This window comes from Silurus aristotelis (assembly GCF_946808225.1).
Source record: "Silurus aristotelis genome assembly, chromosome: 6".
In the NCBI taxonomy this organism is placed as follows: domain Eukaryota; kingdom Metazoa; phylum Chordata; class Actinopteri; order Siluriformes; family Siluridae; genus Silurus; species Silurus aristotelis.
The window spans coordinates 20,842,790-20,870,776 of NC_139579.1; the positions used below are offsets into that span (position 1 = coordinate 20,842,790).

The 27,987-nt window shown below is 38.1% G+C and overlaps 2 protein-coding genes across 3 annotated transcripts; both read right to left on the reverse strand.

The window, feature by feature from the left end:
* Positions 1-4,216: 4,216 nt before the first annotated feature.
* Positions 4,217-6,821, reverse strand: cfl2 (cofilin 2 (muscle)). The gene is made up of 4 exons (XM_083544139.1): positions 6,589-6,821; positions 5,463-5,770; positions 5,288-5,364; positions 4,217-5,139 (listed from the first exon to the last, which is right to left on the reverse strand). The coding sequence occupies exons 1-4, from the start codon at positions 6,589-6,591 to the stop codon at positions 5,030-5,032; spliced, it is 498 nt and encodes a 165-aa protein (XP_083400265.1). The 5' UTR covers positions 6,592-6,821; the 3' UTR covers positions 4,217-5,029.
* Positions 6,822-11,453: 4,632 nt separating this feature from the next.
* Positions 11,454-27,979, reverse strand: baz1a (bromodomain adjacent to zinc finger domain, 1A). 2 transcript variants are annotated; one of them, XM_083544117.1, is made up of 27 exons: positions 27,845-27,979; positions 25,963-26,241; positions 24,354-24,512; positions 24,159-24,257; positions 23,794-23,881; positions 23,516-23,650; positions 23,306-23,375; positions 23,033-23,199; positions 22,844-22,939; positions 22,570-22,708; positions 22,302-22,448; positions 21,658-21,753; positions 19,811-20,035; positions 18,691-18,856; positions 18,487-18,594; positions 18,317-18,411; positions 17,328-17,864; positions 16,728-16,897; positions 16,449-16,591; positions 16,155-16,303; positions 15,923-16,003; positions 15,544-15,791; positions 15,240-15,442; positions 14,808-15,142; positions 14,379-14,554; positions 12,447-12,534; positions 11,454-12,302 (listed from the first exon to the last, which is right to left on the reverse strand). In XM_083544117.1, the coding sequence occupies exons 1-27, from the start codon at positions 27,955-27,957 to the stop codon at positions 12,130-12,132; spliced, it is 4,485 nt and encodes a 1,494-aa protein (XP_083400243.1). In that variant the 5' UTR covers positions 27,958-27,979; the 3' UTR covers positions 11,454-12,129. The 2 variants fall into 2 exon arrangements, with proteins under 2 accessions (XP_083400243.1, XP_083400244.1); XM_083544118.1 differs by having other exon boundaries at positions 16,728-16,894; positions 24,159-24,260.
* Between the last annotated feature and the right edge of the window lie 8 nt (positions 27,980-27,987).

The window sequence follows — 27,987 nt, forward strand, 5'->3', positions numbered from 1 at the left end:
TTAAGAATAAGGGAAATGTGCAGACCTGCAGTAACTACAGGGGAATTAAGTTGATCAGTCCCACCATGAAGTTATGAGAAAGAGTAGTGGAAGCCAGGCTGAGAGAAGAGGTGACCATCTGTGAGCAACAGTATGGTTTTGTGCCGAGGAAGAGCACCACAGATGCCTTATTTGCTTTGAAAATGTTGATAAAGTATAGAGGTCAGAAGGAGTTGCATTGTGTGTTTGTGGATTTAGAGAAAGTGTATGACAGGGTGCCGAGAGAGGAGTTGTGGTATTGTATAAGGAAGTCAGGTGTGTCAGAGAAGTATGTGAGGGTGGTGCAGGACATGTATGAGGGCAGTGTGACAGCAGTGAAGTGTGCAGTAGGAACAACAGACTTTCCTGTTTGCAGTGGTGATGGACATGTTGACAAACGAGGTCAGACAGGAGTCTCCATGGACTATGATGTTTGCAGATGATATTGTGATTTGTGGTGAGAGTAGGGAGCAGATTGAGAAGAACCTTGAGAGGTATGTGCTGCAGAGAAGGGAAATAAAAGTCAGTAGATGTAAGACAGAGCACATGTGTGTGAATGAGAGGGAGGGCAGTGGAGTGGTGTGGTTGCAGGGAGAAGAGGTGGAAAAGGTGGAGGAGTTCAGGTACCTGGGGTCAACAGTGCAATGTAATGGAGAGTGTGTTAGAAAAGTGAAGAAAAGAGTGCAGGCAGGGTGGAGTGGGTGGAGAAGAGTGGCAGGAGTGATTTGTGATATAAGGATATCTGCAAGAGTGAAAGGGAAAGTTTATAGGACTGTGGTGAGACCTGCGATGTTGTATGGTTTAGAGACAGTGGCACTGAGTAAAAGACAGGAGGTGGATCTGGAGGTAGCAGAGCTGAAGATGTTAAGGTTTTCGTCGGGAGTGACGAGGATGGACAGGATTAGAAATTATTTTATTAGGGGGACAGCGCATATATGATGTTTTGGAGTCAAGGTGAGGGAGGCGAGATTGAGATGGTTTGGACATGTGCAGAGAAGGGACATGGGTTATATCGGTAGAAGAATGCTGAGGATGGAGTCGCCAGGAAGAAGGAAAAAAGGAAGTCCAAGGAGGAGGTTTATGGATGTGGTGAGGGAAGACATGCAGGTAGTTGGTTTAAAAGAGGCAGATGTAGAGGACAGGGGGGTATGGAGACGGATGATCCGCTGTTGCGACCCCTAATGGGAGAAGTCGAAAGAAGAAGAAATGCACAATCAACAAGTGCATTTTTGTCATAGCTTTCACAAGCTGTCCTTAGATTTATAAATATCTTCTATTTGATTGAAGTTTAGCTAGTTCAAATCATGAGTAGCTTTCTGTCACCGGGAAGCATGAACTAACTTGTAAATAGCTCAGTCCTAAAATATTGATACTTTTGATATTGATTTGGCATCGAGCGCATCAATTATGACATTAAAATATCAGTCCTACCAGGGAACGCTGGATTACTGTGGTGTTTAATACTGATGATAATAATGGCTTTTAAAAACTATATAGACTACAAAATCACACCGAAAACATTAAATTATTATTGCTATCGGTATCCACATCGGTATCGATACTGACAATAACGTTTTTGTAAGTACTTGGTATCAGATCGGAGTGAGCCCTCGCCACTGGTTACATATGTAAAGCAACTTCTCGAACACAGCCAGTATAACCACTAGGTGGCATCCCGAGCATAATGTGTAGGGGATTTAAATAAATAAAAAAAAGCCGCTAAAATCACACTTGATCAGTGGAGTTTGATGTTCTTTTCTTAGGCAAAAAATTAAATCACATCAACCATGATACTTTTCTGAAAAGAAAAAAAAAAAGATATATATGAAAAGGGTAAAATTGCTAAAATCATCACTTTTGTGGCACCGTATCCACTGTGTTTCATTGGCAAGAATCTGACTGGTCAGAAGTAAAGAAGCCTTTATATGTCACATGTAATTTACAGCACAGTAAAATGTTTTTATTCACAGGCTTGCAAAGCTTGTTAAAATGCCTGTGCTGGAATACACTGTCAGTCATTGTACAGCACCCTTTGAGTTTGAACCCCCAACATTTTGAGCCCAGCCTGACTTCTGAGTTACAAGATGTGGTGTGGTTCTGGTAAACTCATGTTCTGGTGATGCAATCACATCTTTAAGATGTTATGAACATTAACAATACTATTTTAAATGGATTTTAATTTTCATCTAACCCCTAGTTGTACTTTTTAATATTTTAATTGTCACGCTTGTGTTTGGTGTAGTTTTTTCATAATCTGTACCTTATGTTAAATAACCATAAACATCGATGACTTGACAAAATTAACTAAGGCCTCAGCCCAGCTGTCATCCTCTGTAAGAACACATTGAGTAACTTAGTACAGGGGTTTAATCTTATGACTCCGAGGTGTCTATTTTCCCCACATGTGTCATGTTTCTGTGCAAATAAACATTCTCATGTTATTTACACAGATTAAAGGTTTAAAATAGCAACATTTAGCAATAGGCATAGATCTGGTAGACTGTTAGCCATCACCAAGAGATACTTGGGCAACAAACAAAAATAAATGTAAATGTATTTCGCAAACACCACCGCCTCTCAACCCTGTCAGCTGATTTCTTATTGCTCCTAGTATCTATTCACAATGTTAAAATTAGACGGAATTTTACTACTTTTTAAAAAACAGCATTTGGTCTCATATCCTCATGTGAGACCATATACACTTGACAAGGACTACTGCAACTTGGGCTCACAGCCTTTCAGTGGGCAAAATCTTGTATTTATATTACAGGGCCTTTGTTTCAAGCCCTAATGTTGTATTAAACATTAAAATAACTAACCTTGGTCAGAAGAATAGTGAAACGTTTTTCAAACATTATTTTCCTCCTCTTACTTTAATGAAAGGCTATTTTGAAAGTTCCTGGTAGATTAACAAATTATAAAGATTATAAATTATAACAGTTGACAGCTGTTTTTTTAAATGTACTTTGCAACACTTCTTATACAGAAAGTCAGAGTCGTGGGTCATGCTCTATAGATCTGGGCTACCGTTTGGGAAGTTGCATGACTACAAAATATCCTGATCATCCAGTGCACCAATGGTGACATGATGTATACTACAAAACCAATATGGTTGAATCCTTTTACGAGGGGGAGTGGTGGCTCCAGCAGTTAAGGCACTGGGTTGCCTTTTAGGAGGTCTGGGGTTCAAGAACCGGTATCGCCAAGCTGCCACTCTTGGGCCCTTGAGCAAGGCCCTTAACCCTCTATGCTCTGGGGGTCCCTTACGAGGGAAATATCAAGGTCCGTGACGTCGGAGTGACGTGGGGCCGCCTTCCCGTGGGCTCACCACCTGCAGGAGGGACCGTAAGGGACGGTGCTGTGAGGATTGGGCAGCAGTCGACGGCCTGCTTAGACTGCTGCCCCCGCGACCCGGATTACGGATAAGCGGGAGAAAATGAATGAATGATGAATCCTTTTACAATTTCTGCCCATGATTAAAAAATAATTCTGTTCACATATTTCTATAGTTTTAAATAAAAGCACCGATTCCGATTTATTATGAAGTAGAGATGTGTACTTAAATGCACCACTTTGTGTGACCATTCACAAGTGTGACAAACTCTTTGAAACTGTGCCCAGGCTGCTCCAGCAGGCTTCTCTCACAGCTCTTAGGAGGCATGTTTAGGTTTGCCATTTGTGGACAACGATGACAAGCCACAAAAGCATGTTGGCCATAAATAGTACCAAGCAGCAGGGGATTGCTCGCTACTGGCATATCAAATTTTCTAAAGGCGGCGGCAGCCCTGGCCTCCAGCCCCGTTCAACTGAGACACAGCATTTTCACAGAAACACTTGGAGCACATGAATGTGGACAGTTGGTCCATTAATACTATCAAAACTTTAAGAAATGTCAGACCAGCTCAAAGTTGAACAGACAAAAACCCTTCTGCTCAGTATTGACAAGCATTTTACACTAAAGGCCCATATTTTGTATGTAGCATTGACAAAACATTACTGTTTGTAAAGAGGTAAAGTTGTAGGTAAAAAAAAAAAAATGTATCATGTAATAATTTAACTTCATAACCATCAATAAAATGTAACATGCATTAAGCTTTTTTGGGAGTAATGATTGAACAATTCTATAAAGAACAGACATTAGCATACCTCAACAGCAAATGCCATTGAAATTGTAACCAGGCAGACCAGACCCAAACCGTTTTGTATGCCACAAGGTTTTATTGCAAAGTGACAGTTTATAGAGCTCAAAAAATGTTTAATTTAAGGCTGCAAACACACGTATTGCCATCTTTAAGATATTATGCACTCGTTTAGTGTTAAAAAAAAACAACAACCAAGCAGCACCTCCTCCGCCTTTGGTGGCACACTGTACATCGAAAATAAGGCGGTTTATGTGCCTTGCAGGAATGAAAACGGTTGTTACTTTAATATGGTGACAAACACAGAAAAATTCCATGTAACCCATGCTCAGTTTTGTCTCAACATGTAGTGTATAAACAAGTGCTTTCATATCTGCATAGTACTCAACATATTAGCCATGTCAAATTAGGCCAATTAGGTAGAACGGTTGAAATAAATACGTCAAAACGTATAGTGCAAAGTGCTCGCAATTGGCTAATGCAACCCTGTGAAGCATTAACAGAAAGCATTGTCATGTCGGTTACAGTAGTATTATTATCTCTGATACAAAAAAGAAACTCCAGAAATTTAATGGTTGTGGGGGGGATGACTAAACTTATACTGGTACATAGCTTTGCTTTTAAGGCAAAACATGCCACGAGATCAACTTTTTTTGGTGGGGGTAGCAAAAAAAAATATAATAATATATATTTCCCAGTTGGCAATAAGCCACAAAATTTGAATGTTAGAGAGATCTCCTTCATATGGAAAAAAACAAAAGAAACAAAATGAGAAAACTTTTAAACTACTGCTTTGAAGCTGATTCCTTTGAATCAAAATACAGCTGCTAAGATAGAAAGCAAGTGGAATCCAAAGGCAGCATCAAATGAGTTTACACTGGTCGCCCCTCCAGTGATACAATACCGCTTCCCAATCTATTGATCAGGTTTGATGGGTCCTTGATGTCTTCCAAGCCATTGACTTGCCATTCATGTTTGATACCTGCAAACAGCGGCACAATACAAGAATATCTTAACCATTTCCCATCACAAAACCACGTGACCCCCCCCCCCCCCTAAAATAACCAGCACATCAAGTTCACACATACCATTTTGTATTAAAGAAAACATTTATTTAGATAAAAACTCACCTGTTAACTTTTTCCTAATGGCATCTTTAGAGCTAGCATATATCATCTTGCTTTTTAGTGGTGCATTATCAGGGGCCCTGGAGATACACAAACCAATGACAGTGACTTGACTCATTCTGAAGTTATGGTTAAAATGTTTTGTAAAAAATATATGACAACAGAGGGGTTTTCATACCAAAATACAAACACCAAGTCTTCTTTCTTGGACTCTTTTGTTTGGTAAGTGGCATCATACAAGCAGTACCGGCAGTCATTCAGAGGTAGGAGCTTTACAAAATCTGCATACGGATCTTCAACAGTGTCTCCAATATCACCAACAAGGATTTCTTTGCCAATCTCTATAATGATTTTCTTTAAGTCATCACTGAGACAAAACAACACTGCCTTCTTGCGCTTTTTTACTTCATCTGAGGTTGAGGACTTTCGCACTTTCATTTCATTGAAGACTTGAATAACTTCTTCAGTAACAGTGACTCCTGAGGCCTGATGGTAAAAGGTGTAGAGATGGTCAAGTCTTCAAGTGTACAACTCAGTCTCAAAAATAAAAAAAAAGATTAAGGACACTATTAAACAATTGCTGCCTGTTGTGGTTCATTTGGGACTTGGAGCCAGATATTTGCTCTTCATTCACAGTCCATGTCAGAACTGTTGCTTTGTCCAATTCAGCATGGCATGAAGCAGACGGGCCCACACACACACCTATATCTATCTAATATTAAAATTATGTATGTATATATAATCATTCAAACCCAAGAACCATCGTGGCTTATTCGTTTGGTAAGTTAAGTTTAACCTTGAGAGAAAATCTTTACTTTCGGAAAAGGATAAAATAAATTGGACGGTTTAAAATGTTGCGAGCAGCCCACTAAATAAATGCCGGCTCATGTGAAAAGTGTTTGTCAAAATAAAGTCGGCGCTAAATCAAAGTTAAAATGGCCGCCTAAGGCTCAAGGCCCTGGCCGCTTATGTCCCAAAATGGAACTGATTTGCTTAGGGATTGGTGAAAGGGCATCAGTGTACAACACATAACTATATATACACAGACACACACATCTATATACATACACATATATATATAAAATCACATACACACACATTCACAGGCCCGGGCAAAAAGAGGACATTTAGATGAGCGGGGTAACGCGTGCTTCTTACAATCCCACCGAGACACCGACTACGCGCAACGGACAAAAGTTAAACGATCATGTCAGAGTTGTAAAAAAAAAAAAATTCATGTTACTAATTTTCGTCGACCGATCTGATTCAAAGTATAACACTCAAAGAAAAGTCCAAGAGCTCACCATGGTGTCCGGTAGTGTGCAGTTTGCGGCCGAACTTCAGAATTTTCTCAGTAACTTCTTTTGTGGGAATGTGAGCGCACGCGACCGGCCGAGTCCGAAAGCACGGGAGGAGAGAGGAAGACGCGCGCATGCGCTCAGTACTACACAGTCACACTGACGATGAAACTGCAGAGGTAGATCTGCACCACGTGACACACTGCAGTGCAACGGCAAGAATCGTGCAGTGCAGCGCGGCCTCACATTACACACAACAGCCACCACGCCTTAGAGTCACGTGACAGGGGCGTTTTTCCCGTTATTAACGAAAAAAACGGGACGCACACGTGTGTGTGTGTGTGTATATATATATATATATATATATATATATATATATATATATATATATATATATATATATATATATATACATATATACACACATATATACATACATATATATACATACATATATATACATACATATATATATATATATATATATATATATATATATATATATATATATATATACATATATATATACATATATATATATATACATATATATACATATATACATATATATACATATATATATATATATATATATATATATATATATATACATATATACATATATATACATATATATACATACATATATATATATATAAATATATATATATATATACATACATATATATATATATATATATATACATATACATGTATATATATACATGTATATATATATTTTTTTTTTTTAGATTATGTCTCTCACAGTGGACATGCACCTACGATGACAATTTCAGACCCCTCAATGATTTCTAAGTGGGAGAACTTGCAAAATAGCAGGGTGTTCAAATACTTATTTTCCTCACTGTATATATATAGATCAGTCAGAAACCTGACTGATCTAGAGAAGATCTGTGTGGAGGAGTGGGCCAAAATCCCTCCTGCAGTGTGTGCAAACCTGGTGAAAAACTACAGGAAACGTTTGACCTCTGTAATTGCAAACAAAGGCTACTGTACCAAATATTAACATTGACTTTCTAAGGTGTTCAAATACTTATTTGCAGCTGTATCATACAAATAAATAGTGAAAAAATTATAAATTGTGATTTCTTGAATTTTTTTTTTAGATTATGTCTCTCACAGTGGACATGCACCTACGATGACAATTTCAGACCCCTCCATGATTTCTAAGTGGGAGAACTTGCAAAATAGCAGGGTGTTCAAATACTTATTTTCCTCACTGTATATATAATTAATTAATGGTCAAACTGGAAAGTAAGCAAACAGAATAAAAATTTTGGTGTGACTACACTGCACCTTTTAATTATTACACTTGCACAACCATTTAGATTTTTGTAGAATCAGAGCCAGGCATGTGAAAGGTAACGACTATACCAAGCTGGTGCTAATGATAATCAGTTTCCTATTTAGCCATAAACGAGGCGCAGAACAGCCAAACTTAGCTATTAAGGTGAGGATATGAAAGATAATTTCATATCACAGGTCAAACACCATGGCAAGACGGAGCACAGCAAAAAGACACAAAGTAATACACTGCATAATGTCTCCCACTGTAGGCAGACTACGATTTCATTATACAAGCTATTTTGAAAAAGCACAAAGATACGGTCAGTGTTGAAGACCATCGATTCAGTGGCTGGCAATGTAAACATAATGCAATAGATGAAAAACACATCATGGTTACTTCCCTTGGACATTGTAAGATGTCCAGCTGTGCCAAACAACTGGCAGAAATTACCAGGACCCAGATACACCCATCTATTGTCCAGAGAAGTCTGTCCAAAAGAAGTCTTAATGGAAGAATCATGGCCTAAAAGCCATATCCCCTACATCGCAACAAGGCTTAGCAAATCAACTAGGCAACAGTAAATCATGGTGGAGGATGAAATCAAATGTAAATGGAGATTTGATCTCAATCCTGACCCTAATGCTGAGAAATACAGGCTGATAATTATCTATCATGCAGTACCCTTAGTGTCTGATTGGCCTTATTTTTTTCCTCAGGAGAACAACCCCAAACATACAGCCAATGTCATTAAGAACCATCTTAAATGTAGAGAATAAGAAATAGTGGAAGTAATAGTTTTGGTCCTCACAGAGACCTGATCTCAACATCATCGAGTCTACCTGGGATTACATGAAGAGACAGAATGATTTGTGGTATCCTACATTCACATAAGATCTGTGGCAAGTTCTCCAAGATGTTTGTAACAACCTACCCACAGAGTTCATTCAAAAAATGTGAAAGTGTACCTTAAAGAATGCTGTTTTGCAGGCAAAGGGTGGTGTCATTTCAGAGATTGGTTTAATTTGGATTATTTTATTTATTTATTTACTTCCATTTGGTTTGTTGATAAAAATAGACAATTCCCCCACATCTAAAGGTTTTGCACAGTAATTTGTGTACTGTTTACACACACATTTCATATATATATATACAGTGAGGAAAATAAGTATTTGAACACCCTGTTATTTTGCAAGTTCTCCCACTTAGAAATCATGGAGGGGTCTGAAATTGTCATCGTAGGTGCATGTCCACTGTGAGAGACATAATCTAAAAAAAAAAATCCAGAAATCACAATATATGATTTTTAAACTATTTATTTGTATGATACAGCTGCAAATAAGTATTTGAACACCTGTCTATCAGCTAGAATTCTGACCCTCAAAGACCTGTTAGTCTGCCTTTAAAATGTCCACCTCCACTACATTTATTATCCTAAATTAGATGCACCCGTTTGAGGTCGTTAGCTGCATAAAGACACCTGTCCACCCCATACAATCAGTAAGAATCCAACTACTAACATGGCCAAGACCAAAGAGCTGTCCAAAGACACTAGAGACAAAATTGTACACCTCCAAGGCTGGAAAGGGCTACGGGGAAATTGCCAAGCAGCTTGGTGAAAAAAAGTCCACTGTTGGAGCAATCATTAGAAAATGGAAGAAGCTAAACATGACTGTCAATCTCCCTTAGACTGGGGCTCCATGCAAGATCTCACCTCGTGGGGTCTCAATGATCCTAAGGAAGGTGAGAAATCAGCCCAGAACTACACGGAAGGAGCTGGTCAATGACCTGAAAAGAGCTGGGACCACCGTTTCCAAGGTTACAGTTGGTAATACACTAAGACGTCATGGTTTGAAATCATGCATGGCACGGAAGGTTCCCCTGCTTAAACCAGCACATGTCCAGGCACGTCTTAAGTTTGCCAATGACCATTTGGATGATCCAGAGGAGTCATTGGAGAAAGTCCTGTGGTCAGATGAGACCAAAATAGAACTTTTGGGTCATAATTCCACTAAACGTGTTTGGAGGAAGAAGAATGATGAGTACCATCCCAAGAACACCATCCCTACTGTGAAGCATGGGGGTGGTAGCATCATGCTTTGGGGGTGTGTTTCTGCACATGGGACAGGGCAACTGCACTGTATTAAGGAGAGGATGACCGGGGCCATGTATTGCGAGATTTTGGGGAACAACCTCCTTCCCTCAGTTAGAGCATTAAAGATGGGTCGAGGCTGGGTCTTCCAACATGACAATGACCTGAAGCACACAGCCAGGATAACCAAGGGGTGGCTCTGTAAGAAGCATATCAAAGTTCTGGCGTGGCCTAGCCAGTCTCCAGACCTAAACCCAATAGAGAATCTCTGGAGGAAGCTCAAACTCCGTGTTTCTCAGTGACAGGCCAGAAACCTGACTGATCTAGAGAAGATCTGTGTGGAGGAGTGGGCCAAAATCCCTCCTGCAGTGTGTGCAAACCTGGTGAAAAACTACAGGAAACATTTGACCTCTGTAATTGCAAACAAAGGCTCCTGTACCAAATATTAACATTGACTTTCTCAGGTGTTCAAATACTTATTTGCAGCTGTATCATACAAATAAATAGTTAAAAAATCATACATTGTTATTGCTGGATTTTTTTTTTTAGATTATGTCTCTCACAGTGGACATGCACCTACGATGACAATTTCAGACCCCTCCATGATTTCTAAGTGAGAGAACTTGCAAAATAGCAGGGTGTTCAAATACTTATTTTCCTCACTGTATATATATATATATATATATATATATATATATATATATATATATATATATATATATATATATATATATATATACACAAATAAATAGTTAAAAAAAAAATCATATATTGTGATTTCTGGATTGTTTTTTTTTTAGATTATGTCTCTCACAGTGGACATACACCTACGATGACAATTTCAGACCCCTCTATGATCTCTAAGTGGGAGAACTTGCAAAATAGCAGGGTGTTCAAATACTTATTTTCCTCACTGTATGTGTGTGTGTGTGTATATATATATATATATATATATATATATATATATATATATATATATATATATATATATATAAAAAAAACACACACACATACATATATATAGACACACACACACACGGGTCTCATGCCGGATCAGTGTTTACCACGTTTATCCATGGCTTCAATACAATAACAGACTATAGGTGCCTGAAACAAATGCCAGCATGCATTTTTTTGTGGTGCAAATGAACGCGTGACTACCATTGTACACTGGTTTACATTGCAAATTTACACTTGGTCATCATTGCACAGCTGCAGTGGTGTCTTTTGTAGCTATGATACGCTAAAGTCAGCATGAATAAGCACAGACATCACTGCAACGTCACTAACTGTGCAATGGTTACACTGATCAATCCACAGTAGAAATTATGTACTTCGTAGTACCACTTATACAAGATTATTGCAGGTAATTCCACCATTTATTTCAAGACATTGTTGTCTTTGAAGAAGACTCCATATCTGATTGTTATTAGAACGCTGTAAAATGTTAAAATTTGCAACACTGTACGTAACTTTGAGGAAAAACAATTTATTTAATTTTTTTAAAATATGAACAACCTGGAAAATATTCTGAAAGAAAAACATCCATTTACCCAGATACCCTGGTAAAGTTCTACCAACACTTGTAGTACTTTACAAAACAATACACAAACATAAGCTATAAAAAAAAAAAACAACAACATTTCATAAATAAAGCAAATTCCAAAGTAAATCCCGAACTAAAATAAATATTGTGGACAGCATTACAGAAAAAAACGAAGCAGGTCTTGGTCCCTATGTAGTGTTTAACCAAGCTACAGGGAATTACTTAAACAAATAGTTTTTTTTTTATTTTATTATTCACAACCATAACAAAAGAAAAATGCTATTTGTTCATTTGAGTTGCAAAAATTCTTTAACACATGTAAATTATGTTATTTATCATCTATACACAGTAGTCTAGAAATGCAGTCAATATATAAAATACAAATGCACCATATAGAAAGTTTTTTGCTCCTATTTAGGGAAAATAAGGATATTCCAGAACACAGTGCAATTTATTGTCCCCTACAGAACAGGTTTTTCATGCAACACATTAGACAAAGCCAATATGCCTACGTGCATCAACCCATGAATTCATCCATACATGTAGTCTCTTGTTTGTCTAAAGTCTGTTGTCCTCATGACGTTCCAGTGTAAGCAGTTTGGTTTACATTCTGGATCGTTTCTGTGGAGGGCTTGTTCGCTCAGCCAGGCCGAGTCTTTGTAGCTCAGAGTGGAAGAAAGCTTGAAGCCTGATACCAGCCTTGGCTTCAGTGGTGCTACGAGGGTTATAGTCAAGGCAGTTGGAAAACATCAGCTCCACATCCTCGACATACTCCGCTGTAAAAACATGCAGAAGTGAGAAATGACTGTGTGGTGCAGTTGTCTGTACCTGTGATGGCAGAGCTGCATCGAAAATCAATATAACTGTAGTCTGTATAACTGTAATCTATTTAACCAGATTATGTCAGCAGACAAACCTACATGCAGTTTGGTAGTCACAGTTGTTCACTTTTTCTCTGATGATACTCAAAGCAATAGGTTTTTTGATGATATCATAGTAATCGGGTACCTAAAGCAAGAAACAAAAATAAACACTGTTACGACAACTAAATCCTTACTCCCCAGTTTTAGATACCATTATTTGCTAAATGAATAAATCAATTAATTGATATGCACACACACGGTATCTCACAAAAGTTAGTACATCCCTCACATTTCAGCAACCACTTTAGTATATCTTCTCAAGAGACAATACTATAGAAATAAAAAATGGATATACAAACCTTATATAAAAATATATAAAAGTTGGGACACTGTACAAATTGTGAATAAAAAAAGGAATGCAATAATTTACAAATCTCATAAACTTATTTTATTTACAATAGTATATAGATAACATATCAAATGCTGGAAGTGAGACATTTTGAAATGTCATGCCAAATATTGGCTAATTTTGGATTTCACGAGAGCCACACATTCCAAAAAAATAAAAGTTGGGACAGGTAGCAATAAGAAAAGTCGGAAAAGTTAAATGTACATATAAGGAACAGCTGGGGGACCAATTTGCAACTTGCTACTGTAATGGAAATCACAAAATGGGCTCAGAAATCCTTCCAGACATCATTGTTGGTGAACACAATCCAATGTGCTATTTGCCGTTGCCGGCTAAAACTCTATAGGTCAAAAAAGAAGCGATATCTAAACATGATCCAGAAGCGCAGGTGTTTTCTCTGGGCCAAGGCTCAATTAAAATGGACTGTGGCAAAGTGGAAAACTGTTCTGTGGTCAGACGAATAAAAATTTAAAAGCTCTTTTTGGAAAACTGGGACACCATGTCATCCGGACTAAAGAGGATAAGGACAACCCAAGTTGTTTTCAGTGCTCAGTTAAGAAGCAGCTTACACATCTGGAAAGGCAACATCAATGCTGAAAGGTATATCCAAGTTCTAGAACAACATCTGCTCCCATCCAGACGTCGTCTCTTTCAGGGAAGACCTTGCATTTTCCAACATGACAATGCCAGAACACATACTGCATCAATTACAACATCATGGCTGGGTAGAAGAAAGATCAGGGTACTGAAATGGCCAGCCTACAGTCCAGATCTTTCATCCATAGAAACGTTTGGTGCATCATAAAGAGGAAGATGCGACAAAGAAGACCTAAGACAGTTGAGCAACTAGAAGCGTGTATTAGACAAGAATGGGACAACATTCCTATTCCTAAACTTGAGCAACTTGTCTCCTCAGTCCCCAGACGTTTGCAGACTGTTATAAAAAGAAGGGATGCCACACAGTGGTAAACATGGCTTGTCCCAACTTTTTTGAGATGTGTTGATGCCATGAAATTAAAAATCAAATTATTTTTCCCTTTAAATGATACATTTTCTCAGTTTAAACATTTGATGACATCTATTTTGTATTCTGAATAAAATATTGAAATTTGAAACTTCCATATCATTGCATTCTATCTTTAGAATCGGGTTTGTACTTTAGAGTAGTCAGTGTGCATTACAGAGCAGCTTGTGACAAAACATTGACACTTTGGACACAGTTTTGACATGTTCACTAAGGGTGTTTTGTTGCCAGCTATTTTGACAATAATGGCTGTATTTCGTGTTATTTTCAGAGGACAGTTAATATCTATAGTATTGTCCCATGAGAAGATATACTATGGAGGAAAAAGCTTTTTTAAAACAAATGTATTATTTACTAAGAAAGGTGCTTGATTGACTGGGAAGACTACATATTACTTATTTACATATATATACACATACATACATACATACATACATACATATATATATATATATATGTATGTATGTATGTATGTATGTATGTATGTATGTGTGTATGTGTGTATGTGTGTATGTGTGTGTGTGTGAATGTTTTTTTTTTTTTTTGTGTGGTGTACCTGAGTTCTAGATACAAGTTTCATGAAGGGCCAGCTATCCTCATGTCTAACCAGGTCCACGGTAAGCTGTTCACACACTGACAGCTCATGAACACCAAGATTTCTCCCAGAGCAGCGGCGGCTAGAGGAAGAACTGCTTGGGACCAAGGACATCTTATTTTTAAGGGAGACCTCTGCTGGAGAAACATGAAATTGCAGAAGCAGTGAAGCAATTGATAATCAAAGTAGCAATACACAAAAATATTGGTTTAATATAAATAACCATCAGTAAGAAAGAACATAAGCACATTTCCCATAAAAGTATTTAAGATCCCTTAACTCCTAGGTAATAATATTTGTGATGCACAATGATTGTTTATATCAAACATCAACAAATAGATACATTTTTTTTTTAGTTAAATAGAATTGGATTATTTATTGACAGCTAACCTGAACTGGCTCTTTTCTTGGACTCTGTGTGAGCTGCAGAGGGACTTGGTTGAGGGCTGCTTTTATTTGTGGTGCTGTTAATGTTCATCACCTCCAAGCTCAGACGGGCACTGGATCGGCTCCCAGGCCGAGGTGGGGGCCTGCTATTGGACACTGGAGTGACTTTCTTCCCTGAGTTTTTAGAGCCTCCTTTAACAGAGGAGCTGTTTTGTTTGGGCGTGTTCTGCTGGCTCTGTGGTGGAGAATTATTTGATTCAGTTTGTCTGGATCGATTGCTTGAACGGCCACCTTTAGAAGTCTGTGGAGAAAGCTTCACAGCAGCTTTCTTGGGAGCACTTGGGATAAAATGTGAAAAACTGTTTATTTATGGATTCATAACTCCTGTAAAAATGACAAACAAGCTAATTCAATAAACAAACTAAATCAACCAACCTTTCTTTCTCTTCCACCTCCGATTCCTCATCTTCAGACTCTTCCTCTTCATCCTCCTCCTCAGACTCTTCTACCTCTTCCTCAGACTCCTCCTCTTCTAGTTCCTCCTCGGAATCGATAGAGGAGCGCTGGCGAGAGTTTATGCGGTGAGAGCGTTGTTTGGGACGACATTCAGGGCAGAACCAGTCTTCACTTGGAACAGCCTAGGAAACAAAACAAGGCATGCTTATTTGCATTTGGTTATTCAAAAATTTTACAGATGTGTGACATTTTGGAAGAGAGAAAGAGAAAAACAATAGTGTACTTTCAGCTTTGGGCGCACACAGTAGATATGATGGCCTCGGTCACAGCCGTCACACAGCAGCATGTTCTCGCTGTCTCCTTTCCTGCGGCATACTTTACAGCGGGCATTCAGGATGGACTTGGCCCAGAGCACACTGCGCTCCAGTGTAGACAGATGCAAAAAAAGCTGTGAGAGGCTGGTGCATGTCAGAAGAGATTCCCTCCAGCGCTCCAGGACAGTCTTTACCTGTCGCCCACAATCACTTCCATCTGCAGTTCAGGAGTACCTCACTTAAATGATTTCTTTCATAATGTGTATGAATGTAAATCTTTAAAAATTTCATAAAATGTTCATTCTTGGTGTAAAAAAAACAACAACAAAAAAAAGAAAATTCATTCACCATCTTTTTCACTGGACTGTTCATCATCTTTCTTCTTCTCTTTTTTCCTAGTTTTTTGGTCTTTTTTGCTTTCCTCATCACCTGAGTAATGAACAAAAAAGGAAAGCACAAATATTATATTACTATTCCTCCTATAAAAAACAACAGCAGAAGAAATTTTAGAGAAGAAAAAGGTTTCATTTAAAGTAGCATTAGCTAGCTGGAAGAGGAGGAGCAGGAGTCATCATCTTACCCAGTGGAGCTTTGAGGAATTTTCGCTCAATTCCCTGCTCTATTTGAGCAAGGGCACGTGCAAGGTAGTGCACATTGCTGTTTACGGGCTGAGGTGTGCTAGTGCTAGTGGACGCTGCACTTTGGCTCTCTGACTTTAACTCCTGCAATCTGAGCAACAGAATCACAAGATGTTGGGGTTTTTATTTTAGTCACACAAATGAAAAACACCTCTGAACACAGACTGAGAGAATTTTTACCACCACATAAACAGGAAGTTCTGTTTTTCCCTTTGTTGTAATCCAGTCAGAGTTACCTGTCTTTTACTCTTATGTGGTTCTCCTCTATCTCCATGGCTTCCTCCTCACCAATGAGTACCCAGCTCTCCTTGCCCTCTGAAACCAGTAGTTCATAGTTTCCACTTTCCAGTGCTGCTCTCCATGCACTTCTTTCCATCACCTGATAATATAAACAGAAAAAGTGAAAACTAAATAAATCATTCACACTTCAGCCCCATACACAATAACTGTATTCAGACAGAACGTAATAACACAAATGCAGATGTTTCAAGACTTAAAAAAATAAAAATAAATACCTTTACTGAACCCAGAGTTCCCTGATAGATACGGTCCTCAATGTCCAGCAGCAAATCCCTGAGACGATTCTCCATGTGGCGCTCAGCAGGTACAGTGCTTTCCAGAGGAGTGAAGCCATTCTTAACTTTCACTGTATTCCCTTTAGCCTCTAATGGTGGTGCTTTATCTCCTAAATTACAGAGCAGCAATTCACCTGCAACTTTCATTTTTATATCAGAGACTGGTAATTCTCCATCCAATAGCAAGACAAATTATTTATTACAATTCCATCAAAAACAAGCAATGTAAATAAATATTTTCTTTGCATTTCGAAAATCGATTTACATAAGCAAATTTTCGAAATAACGGCGAGCCAGATGCTGGTCCAGAGAAACATTCTACAGTAGTATTAAAAATGATGCTTATGTCAATGTTTTGCTCCACAATCATCTTTTGCAATTTTCTTGAATAAAAATAATAATGCAAATGCATCACATTTATCTATACGTGAATTTAAAGGACTGACAACGTAAAATGCTCAAATATGTTAAAAGAAAAACAAAGACATTTTAATTTGAAGAGGTATGACCACTTTTTATTAATTTAATTCTTTGCCGTACCTGAGTAGTGGAAGCGCTCTGCAGCAGTACTGCTAAGCAGCTTATTGATGCGCTCCTTCTCCTGCATTAGAGTCTCTTTGAGAGTGCTTTCTCGGCGTCCACGTGGATTCAGTGCTTCAACTAGCTGTTCCAGCTCAACAGATGTGCTATAAAAGGACCACTGATTGGGTCGGTTCACTGGGACTAAAGTGCTCTGGCTTGGCCTGGTCTCTTCTGCCAGCTCTCCAGTCTTCACAGGACTCTGTGCACACAGATCTTCAGTTTTGGGTTCAGGTACAGGACAAGGCTCCAGCATGTCCTCAGTCAGGCCAAAAAAATCTTCCTCCACAAAAAGTGCTCCAACTGAAGGGAAGAGCCAGTACCGGCGATAAAAACGGTCACGGCCCAGTGGCAAAATATATGTGCATGCTGCAGCTTTGCAAATGCGCTCTAATAACTCCTTCTCCTTTAATTGCTGTTGTTCTATCTCCTCTGGGCTGGGGCCATTCTTCAACTCTTCCTCACTTGCCTGCTTCAGCTTTAGAGTGCTGCCATTAACTAGGTGTTGAAATATATAATGCATATATCATTTTATTTATTTAACAATGTGAAACAAATTCCACATTCACCACATTTCTACATTTTGGACAGCATATTCAATGTTTCTCTTTAAAAATCTGCCAAAAAAAAAAATCATATATTTTAAAATATTTATAAATATTATAAAGTGAAGTTTTCCACTTATTCCAATCATGGACAAACAGACAAATGGCTCACTATAAGTAAAAGCTAATAGTGTAAATCCAAGCCACACGAATAATGTTCTAGATGTCAGTCAGGTCATGTGGCCTTCATTAAATCAGTGAAGAGATAATGTAAAAAATAGCATATTTTAAGTCTATGTATGGTTATCATTAACAGTCAGAAAAAAAAAATCATAAAAATTTGCCAAATTAAAGTACAGTTTGAATAGTGGAGAAAGTCATGGCCGAATCGTCAAGTAATTCTACCTTTTTTATATTTGCTTTGCTGTAAAGGTTCTCCTTCATCCTCTGTATGGTCTGCATGACCGTCCTGGCTCTCTGTACTAGTGTCCATCTCATCTCTGCAAAAAATTTTATTCAAATCAGCTGTTCTTTAACATGATGCTTCAACTTGATAAATCGATTACGGTTCTTACACTGCAGTGTGTGTGTCATTTCTCGCTTCCTCTTCTTTAAGTTTCTCATGTTTCTCTTTAAGTTTCTGTTCCTGCTCTCTCAGCTTTTCTTCCTTTCTTTTGCGAACTCTGCCAGTACAAGAAGAAAGGGGGGGAGGGGTTAGTTTGATAAGTGTTTCTACTTTATGTATGTTTGCTGTGATATGCGGTAAGGCTTGGTCGTACCTGTTAGCAGCTTCCTCCCTCTCTCTGCGATGCTGTTCTGCTTTGAGTTCACGAAGCTCCATCTTGGCAGCTCGCTGCTCATCAGCACAATCCTCAATGAAGTCTCGAGTGGAAATAAGAGTCAGCAGCTTCCCACACAGAGCATGCAGGAGCTTCAGTTTCTCTCCTGTTATCATGATACGATTAGCAAACAATAAAAACAGTCCACACAAAAACTACTCCGAACTACAACAAAACTATAATCTGAAGAGGAAGAGTACTGAGTGTCTAATTTTAAGCTTTCATTTAAAACTATAACAGCTACAAACAGTCAAAAATGCATGATTTGACCCAACATCAAAGCATGCTCATATGCTTCAGGAAGTGCCTCTCCCAGTTCATTACCCATATCCACTTTTCTGCAAGCCAAATTCACTGTTCATGCTCAGATTTCTTTCCCTAGTAATATACTTTAATCAGATTTATCAGCTACATTCTACATAAGTGTAAACAGATCTCTACAGGATCACATCCAAACAGATGTTAAAAATTTACGTCCATTTTTATTCTATAGGGTTTTTAACCATGGACACTGCCACAAAGCAGTTTTATAGAATTACGTAGGTTACAAATAGGTAGGTTATAAAAAGCCCTTGTCCCTTATGCACAGAGATAAAAATTGTTTGACAATTTGTAGACTCTGACTCTCTTAGATACAATGTTTATACCCAACTAATTGACCTGATGTCAAATAACCTAATTAGTTGCCAAATGTTTCTCCAAATGTTAAATTTTAATAACACTTTTTCCAGACTTTTGTTGCCTCGTCCCATATTTTTCTAAAACATGTTACAGGCAACAAATTCAAAATTATCTTCTTTTTTTTCTGTCATCCATTTCCTCAGTTTAAACATTTGATATGTTAATGTTATATTGTGAATAAAATACAAGTTTAAGATATTTGCAAATCATTGCATTCTGTTTTTATTTACATTTTACCCAGTGTCCCAACTTTTGCTATTTCAGTTGTAGTTAATTATGCATAACATAATTAATTATAATTTGTTCAACTTAATTTGCAAAACATTCTGTGAAACACACAAATGATTAGACTTTGTCTAGTACTAGAGTATGCACATACCAGGCAGCAGGTCATAAACAGCCATGCAGGACAGCTTCTTAAGTATGGTGGGTGTAGACATGCGCAGCTCCACACATGGATCATCTGCCGAACCAAAGCCTCCTTGTTTCTGGTAGCGGAATTTTGCGTTTGTGTAGTTACACTCTGCCCCCGAGGCCAAGATATGCAGCCTCAGGATCTCAGATAGGGTACAGCTATCAAGATCCAACTGTTTCAGACTGCAGCCTGTAAGAGGGACAGGAGTTTAATTCAGTCAAAATGTAGTCAGAGACCCAGTTTACAGTGAAACTTGATAAATAAATGCCAGGGCTACTGTATTGATCTAACCTAACTTGATCTTGAGTAAAACTGTGGAGTTAAGCCCAAATAACGACCTTTCATGCGTGGCGAAGGCATATAAAAATATGCACAATGGGCAATAAAAGCACAATCGTCCTTACCAAATTAAATATTATTTAGTTTGTGAAGATATGGGCAGAAAGTTTAAGAAACTCTGCTGTAATCTGTTTTGACTTTATTGCCCCCGAGTCCATTTGTTGAGTCCAGACTAAAATTTCATTAAAAAAAATTTTAATAAAAAAAACAAAAAACCGTAGGTGACTGATTTCACACTGTCTAGTGCAGTGCTTAAACATATGTGTAAAATAAACCTTAAATGTAAAAAACCCTGCCATTTGCCAAAAAAAATAAAATTCATACAATCAACGAGGATATAGTGCTGGTGATCATAAATGGTGATTACAAACTAGTTTTATTACTTTATTCTATTATACTATGTTTATTTCATTTTTTTGATTGTAAGTTCAGTTTTGCTGCATGTTGCTCAGATAGTCAAAGACCTGTTCTGTGGTTCCAGTGCATTGAACACATTATGAAATAATGGCGGAAATGCTGCAAGTCCCTTTTAACTCACTGCACAATTACTTGTGTTCTTAGTATGGCTCTTGCATTTTCAGCAAATTTGGAACACTAGCAATAGAGCAATTATTACATTCTGTATCTGTAATGGTTCCCAAAAATGTGCATCACTGGGGTTTATGTAGCTCTACTGACACCCGCATACCAGCCTTTTATCCAAAGGCAGTCTGCGATTAAGAAGACCATAAGATAGTAGTCATAAGAGGTGGAGGAAGCTCTGCAGATCTGCTTTAAATCCACAGAATAAGAAGTGTTATATGTGCCAGCTGGGGGATATACAAAAACATGAGCGACTACTAATAACAAACCCTGAATCGGCAAAGACCTGAAGCCCCTCAACTATCTGTCACTCCTGCCAGATTAAGAAATCGTTTGAGAACCTAAAGCTTGGGAAAGTGCTTGGGAATTAGTCCAAGTGTATTGAAAGCCTGAGCTAACATCTGTGTGGAATCCTCAAGCAACCCCTTCAACCAAACCATCAACAAAGGGAAAGTACCAGCTGTGGAAAACATTCTGTCTAGTTCCCATAACAATTAAGACAAGATCAACACTACACAACTACAAACCCATAGACCTCAAAGTTCCTGGAGATACCAGTGCTGCTACATCAGCGCTTTTATAGATACCCTGCTTTCTGATTACTCTGCGCTGGTCAAGCGCATCAGGGATGAAGTACATGGACCTCATAAACAACTTTGTTGAATGGGGCAGAAAAAGACATCTAAATAAAAGTGATTAATTTGATCCAAGTTACTGATTCGATCATTCCCTCAATCTCTCCCTCCATCCATTCATATCTAGATAATGCCTGCAAAGTCCCTTTTAAAAACCTGAAAAAAATTTAATCATAGAAATATTCAACATGAAATTAAATCATTTTAAAATACATGAGCAAGTTGCACTGAACACAAGTAAGTCTTTTTACTCACCTTGATGGAGCTGAGGCCAAGCAGCAGCCAGTGAGGCTACTGCACTGATTGCAGACTGAGTGGGGTCAGTATCATCATCCAGGGCCTCACTTAGATCTAACAACAAATACAAATTAAACTTACATTATTGCGCTCTTGAAGCAGTTAAATAGGCCAACATGAATGCGCTTTTCTGGGAAAACACTTTTATATCTATTATAATCAAGTGTGGCTTCTAGGTCCCCTGGTGGTCTAGTGGTTAAGATGCAGCGCTCTCACCGCTGCGACCCGGGTTCGATTCCCGGTCAGGGAACCATCCCCAGCCACTCTCAGTGCCGGTCCCAAGCCCGGATAAATTGGGGAGGGTTGCGTTAGGAAGGGCATCCAGCGTAAAACATATGCCAAATCAAACGTGCGGAGGATCCGCTGTGGCGACCCCTAACGGGAGAAGCCGAAAGAAACTACTACATAATCAAGTGTGGCTTCTGTATTATAGGTTAAATTGCAACTTATACAATAACATTTGTTTCCTGCTTTCATAGCTGGAATGTTTTGGAAAGGCAAGTTTATTCGCCAGTGGTTCTGTGCATCATCACAATTCTCATTTACCCACCAAAAACTAATTCAGCAATTATTTAGCTCCATAAATGTAAATGTTCTTGAACCTTTCGTGTCTGCCTCAGCTACTTGCGCTTTAGCAACTTCCTCCTGCTCCTCATCCTGGGCCTGGAAAATCGCTGACAGGAAAAAGAACAGCAGCTCGCATAGAGGACCCTCAGGATCACAGCCCACAAGAGCCTCCTCTAAAACCTCTGTCAGAACACAACAAAATGGAATCATTATTTAAAGATAAAGAACTTATTGCTCAGTTAATGTTGAGTAATTTTACACATGCATATACTTTTTATGAAATAATGAATATTCCTTTCATACCGAATGTAATGCCATCAGGAAATTCATCCATCAGGTCAAAAAGCTCTCCAAATGCTTTTAGAAACTCCAGCACCATTAATGCATCTCCAAACAGCTGTGGGGGCAGACGTGTCTTTACTGGAACTGGTGTTGGAAGCTCCTACACACATAAATACATACATGCACACAAACCGGTTAAAAAAAAACAAAACAAAAAAAAAAGAGGTAGTTTTGCATTTGGCTCTCATAAACATATGCTCACATGCAGTAATTAAATGGACTAAAACACTCCTACCTTGAGGTCATCGCACTCCATGTCCTCTCTAGGTTTACTCCATAACTTTAGTCGTTCAGCATATTTCTTCTTCTCTTCCTTTAACTTTTCTCGCTCCTAAGAAAATACAACTAAAATGTTATACCATTTTATGTACCATCATTAAACATGGTGGTCAAAAAAGTTATCCAGAAGTGGTGTTCAACTCACCCGCTCTTTCTCAACCTTTAAGCGTTCTTTCTCCTCTTTCCTTTTCTGTTTTTCTTCCTCAATCATTCTCTTTATCTCCTCTTTTCTTCTTTCTTTGTCCACCTTCTCTTTTTTTCTGGCTTCCAACAAATCTTCTCTCTCCTTCTTGATTTTTGCCTTTTCATGGGCTAACGGTTAAAAATATGCAAATAAATTGTTACACACACACATTTATACTATATGTATAATAACTGTACGTATATGAATCAAAACATATATAATATTACAACTTACAGACTATCATTTCTTGTTTCTGTTGCAAAAGCTTTAATTTTTCTTCTGCAGCTCGTATTGCATTTGCACCCTGAAAGAAAATTGTAACTTCATTAAGTCAAAATAAATTTATAGTGTTTCTTCAGTGAACCTTTCAAACTGAAGCGAGAAGAGTTGCTTAAAATTTTGTTTAAAAAAAGGTATTTAGAGCAGAGCCACAGCTGCACCCACCTGCCCAGAAGCTGCATCACCCAGTGGGCGAACTCTGCTCTTTCCAGGAGGACTAAAGACAAACACTGGGGCTTCATCCGGGAAAAAGTGGGAGAAACTTTGTTCTGACAGTTTGTATGTTGCAACAGTTGATGGCTACAATAAAAGGAAAACAAAAATATTTTAAAGTATCCAAACCATTTCATAGAACAAGTTTAACAGCTTTATACTTAACACAGAAGATGCCACTAAATTAAATTAATAGAAATTTTAATTAGGAATAATTTACTGAAGCATACTTTGAGTCTGATGGTCCCATTCACTGATTCACAATGCTGTTTTAGTAGCAGTTTCAGTCTGTCTCGAGTGAACACATTCTTCTTTCGACTGCAATAGAAGAAGAAAAAATACATTAAAAAAAAGAACACAAATGCAATTTACAACAAATACTTTTTAAGTGCAGAAATAAGCGATCGAATGAGATCTCGGAACGGATTAAATCGCTTTTACATTCTTTCTTATGGGGAAAATCAGTTATATCAGTAATCAGTAATAATAACTATTACAAAATAATACTAACCAATACAATTAATTCTGAACTTCCAAGAGCATTTAATAAATCAACCCCAAAATGAAGGCACAATAAATAAACCTGCAAACTTACACAATCTGAGTCGATTTGACAAGCACGGGCTCACTACCCTCTGGATTTACAAGTTGAACCTTATACTTAAACATGGAGGGTTTGATGGATTTCCTCTTCCTGCTTTAAAGGAAATAATGAAAACAGGATAATACAATCCAGCAAAACATAAAATGTACTGTTGTATACTTGAAACAAGCATCAGGGTGCACTTACCCACTGGGTGTTGTTTTGGGGGACTTGGGTGATGTGACGATAATCTCGTCATCACTATCACTGATGACGATGGAGTCTCCCTCTATGCGATGTTTGACATAGCCATAAACTGTCCCGTTGGAATAGGGTGGAATGACCTCTAGGATCCTGTAGTGTTGTCTGCGAAACATGAATAAAGACTTAATAAGCAAATTGACAAAACCAAAACAAATTAAATCAGAATGGGTTTGTGACTTTTGGGACAACTTCAGATTTGTGTGGGTGGAACCTCAAACGTCACTCTTAGCTCCACCTACACACATCTGCTATCCCCAAATGGCAAGTTCAGCTTGTGATGGCTGTCCCAGTTCCCCTCAAAGAACAACAAAGAGCTTTCTGATACTCACTAATGCTCTGCACCATTCTTGACAGCAAAAAATGTATAAACCTCATCATGTGAAAAAAGTTTGTGAAGTGCTAATGTGTAAACTGTTTGTTTGTTCAGACAATCAATCTGGATCTGTTCTGTCGTGACTCGCGAGCGAGGTGATTGCGCACCCTGATGTGATGGATTCAATTAAAGTGGTGCTAAACATACAAATCTAAAAGTAGCAAATAACAGCAAACGGTTAAATTTTTTGTCACTCTCGTGGTTTTCAGCGAATGCTTATGCATTTGTACACCAATGTCTATTTTTTTTTTTTTTTTTTTTCAATCAAGCCTGTTAGCTTGCTGAATTTCTATTACAGTCTATTACAGCATTTGACTATTACAACAGTAACTTCTGTTTTCAAACGTGATTGACTGCGGCTTTACTACATTCAAATGCTTGTTTCAATGTTTGTATTTTTAATTTATGCATATATCATGTAATTATTATACAAGATTAAATTTATTATATATTCCAGATGCTTATATCTTCACAAATTAACAAAATTTATTTTTGAACACAAATTGTCAAAATAATGTATTATATTTTATATTGATTTTTTAAGCATAGTTGTCATCTTACCATCTGCAAAATACAATACAAATGTTGATTTACACAAAATTCTTCACCTTGCATGCTCAAAAGTAGTTTTTCTTTTCTTTTCTTTTTTTTTTTTACAGAAACAAACTCAGCATGAGGGAATCTGTTCAAAGGAGAAATACCCCATGTACTTCTCAACAAGCAGCCACTATTAGCTTTAAAATGTCTAAATTAAAGAGTAAACTTCTGATACATGAGTATCAGATAGCTGAGTAACCTGAACTAGTTTTATATAGTTATAATAAGCAAAACGTCTAATAAAAAAGATTATTCGAATAATCAGGAGCAAATAATTGTCAGACTAAACTATTATCAAAATAAGTGTTAGTTGCAGCCCTAATTTATTTAAATACCTTTGTTGTTATTTATATACTTTGCAAAAGCAGCCATAATACCATGATTATTACAGAAATGAAGTATTCAAAAAGATTGTCAACAGTGTTAAAAGTAAAATGCACCAATCCATTGTTTATTCCTAAAGAAGGCTAGTGCACACACAAAGCACAACTCGGTGTATTGCACATATGCAGGCTAGACCTTTTGGCATAGGACCACCATAGTACAGCTCGTACAGAAATTACAAAGCATTCAGTACATTACCTCGCACCAGATCGAGTGACAATGTCAACCATCTCTCCTGGAAAAAAACGCTCTTTGATAAAAGCACAGACATCATCGCATATCTCATGCAGCCGTGTGCGCTGAGTAAGAGCAGTCAGGTGTAAGAGAGGCAGGAGTAAAGCTTTTGGAAAGCTCTGCAGATTACGCTTGGCCTTCTTCTCACTTTCCAAGGCCTCCTGATAAGTGAGGCCAGGCTTGCCTGTCACTGCACAACTCCACACCAGACTGTTGCAGAGGATGGTCCTCTCAAAGAATTCACTGGAAAAAGAGCATTTAACATATAAATATAATGTTATAAACTAACATGAAAACATGCAAGTTAATAAAACATATTTTGGAATTGGATCAATTAGGCATAGGAATAAAATGAGTCAGTCAGTTTTGCCCATTGATGAGCTGTTACAGTATTTTTCCAAGCACTTGTTTTGATCTGTTAAATTACACTGCTGTGTCTGTCACTTGATTTTAAAGTGTTCCAGGTGAGTATACATGAGGGTTAATCTGCCTGCTGTCATGTAATTTAACAGCCCACATTTTACTCTAACCATCAGCAGAAATGGACCACACTAAGAGCACACCTGATTAGGGATTATTTAAACCACCTGGTTAACAGCAATTAAGATCATACCGTCTGTATACAAGTTGTTAGTCAATCTCTAGCAGACCGTTCTAGACCCATAGTATATATACTGTTTATTTTCAGGGGGTTTTTTTTCACACGCTCTAAACGCAACCACCAAAAAGACATCTTAATCTGCTGCTGATCTGATCATGGGATTTGAAGAAGAGGAAAAACAAAACCAGGGATGGAACCATGTACTAGTCTTGAAACCACAGTGAATCAAGAGACAGAGGTTATGGTTTCATGACGGCCTGATTTTAAATGATACACAGGGTGAACCAAGTCATGTCAAGAAGCTTTTATTGCCATTTCAAACATATATGCACAGTGAAATGAGACGTTTCTCCAGAAACCTGGTGTTACATAAACACCATGACATGGTGTCGAATAGAATAGAGTTTAGGCATCAATTGGAGATTTGTGTGGTAAATCTACATACAAGCCAAGCAGTGCAAGTGTTCCTCATAAACTAAAAGCTGAGGCACAGTGCAGTAAAAGGAGTGAGTCCATACACCATTAGTTAACTCGAATTGTCTAATAGCATACTTTTATGAAAAGTAAACAGCAATTCGTCGTATCTATTTCCACTAAAGACAGATTAGAACTAATAATAGTGACTATAAACTGGAACTCAGGTTAGGGACACAGTCACCGGTATATATTTTCCAACAATAGCCGCTACCACGTTTCTAGCAAAACATCCTGTGAGCGGTCAGAAGTTAACAGCACCTGAATCCCGACCAAGGGACGCTGTTCTTAAACTACCCTGACAAACTACACGAAATCAACGTCAAAGTTAAACAACACCTCGACACACACACACACGACATTCGTACATTTTGAAGCTGGTTTAACCCTGAGCTAGCTACCATCACACTGGCCTAGAGACGAGGTGCGGGTGCGTAAACTAGCTACTAGCTCAGCTAGGCTAGTACATTTATCCACACTACTTACACCTGCCACTTCGGAACAACACGTCTAATCACTTACAGTATCCCAATACAACGTGTTACGTTTGAAAGACCGCAAAGTAGACCAAATGAAACGAAAGTGATGCCCGAACACGAAATAACGAACACCAGTGAATTAGTTGAAGGAGAAAACTTTCCCCGACGTCACTGCGTCGCCCGACTTCATCACAGTTTCAATGCCATTCGCTAGCATAACCCGCTAACATCCACAAGCACGTATCAACAAAGTTTTAAACGGCGCTCGGTATACACAAGCAGCAGGACTCACTCGTAGGTCCGGAAGATTTCGTGGGTGACTTTACAGAGGAAAACTTCTTCGTCCGGTTTGAGGTCAGCAGGAGGTTTCTGTCTGACGAAGGGCTTTTTGTGGAGAAGCGGCATCTTGGTTTCTTTTCTCTCTCTCTCTCTCTC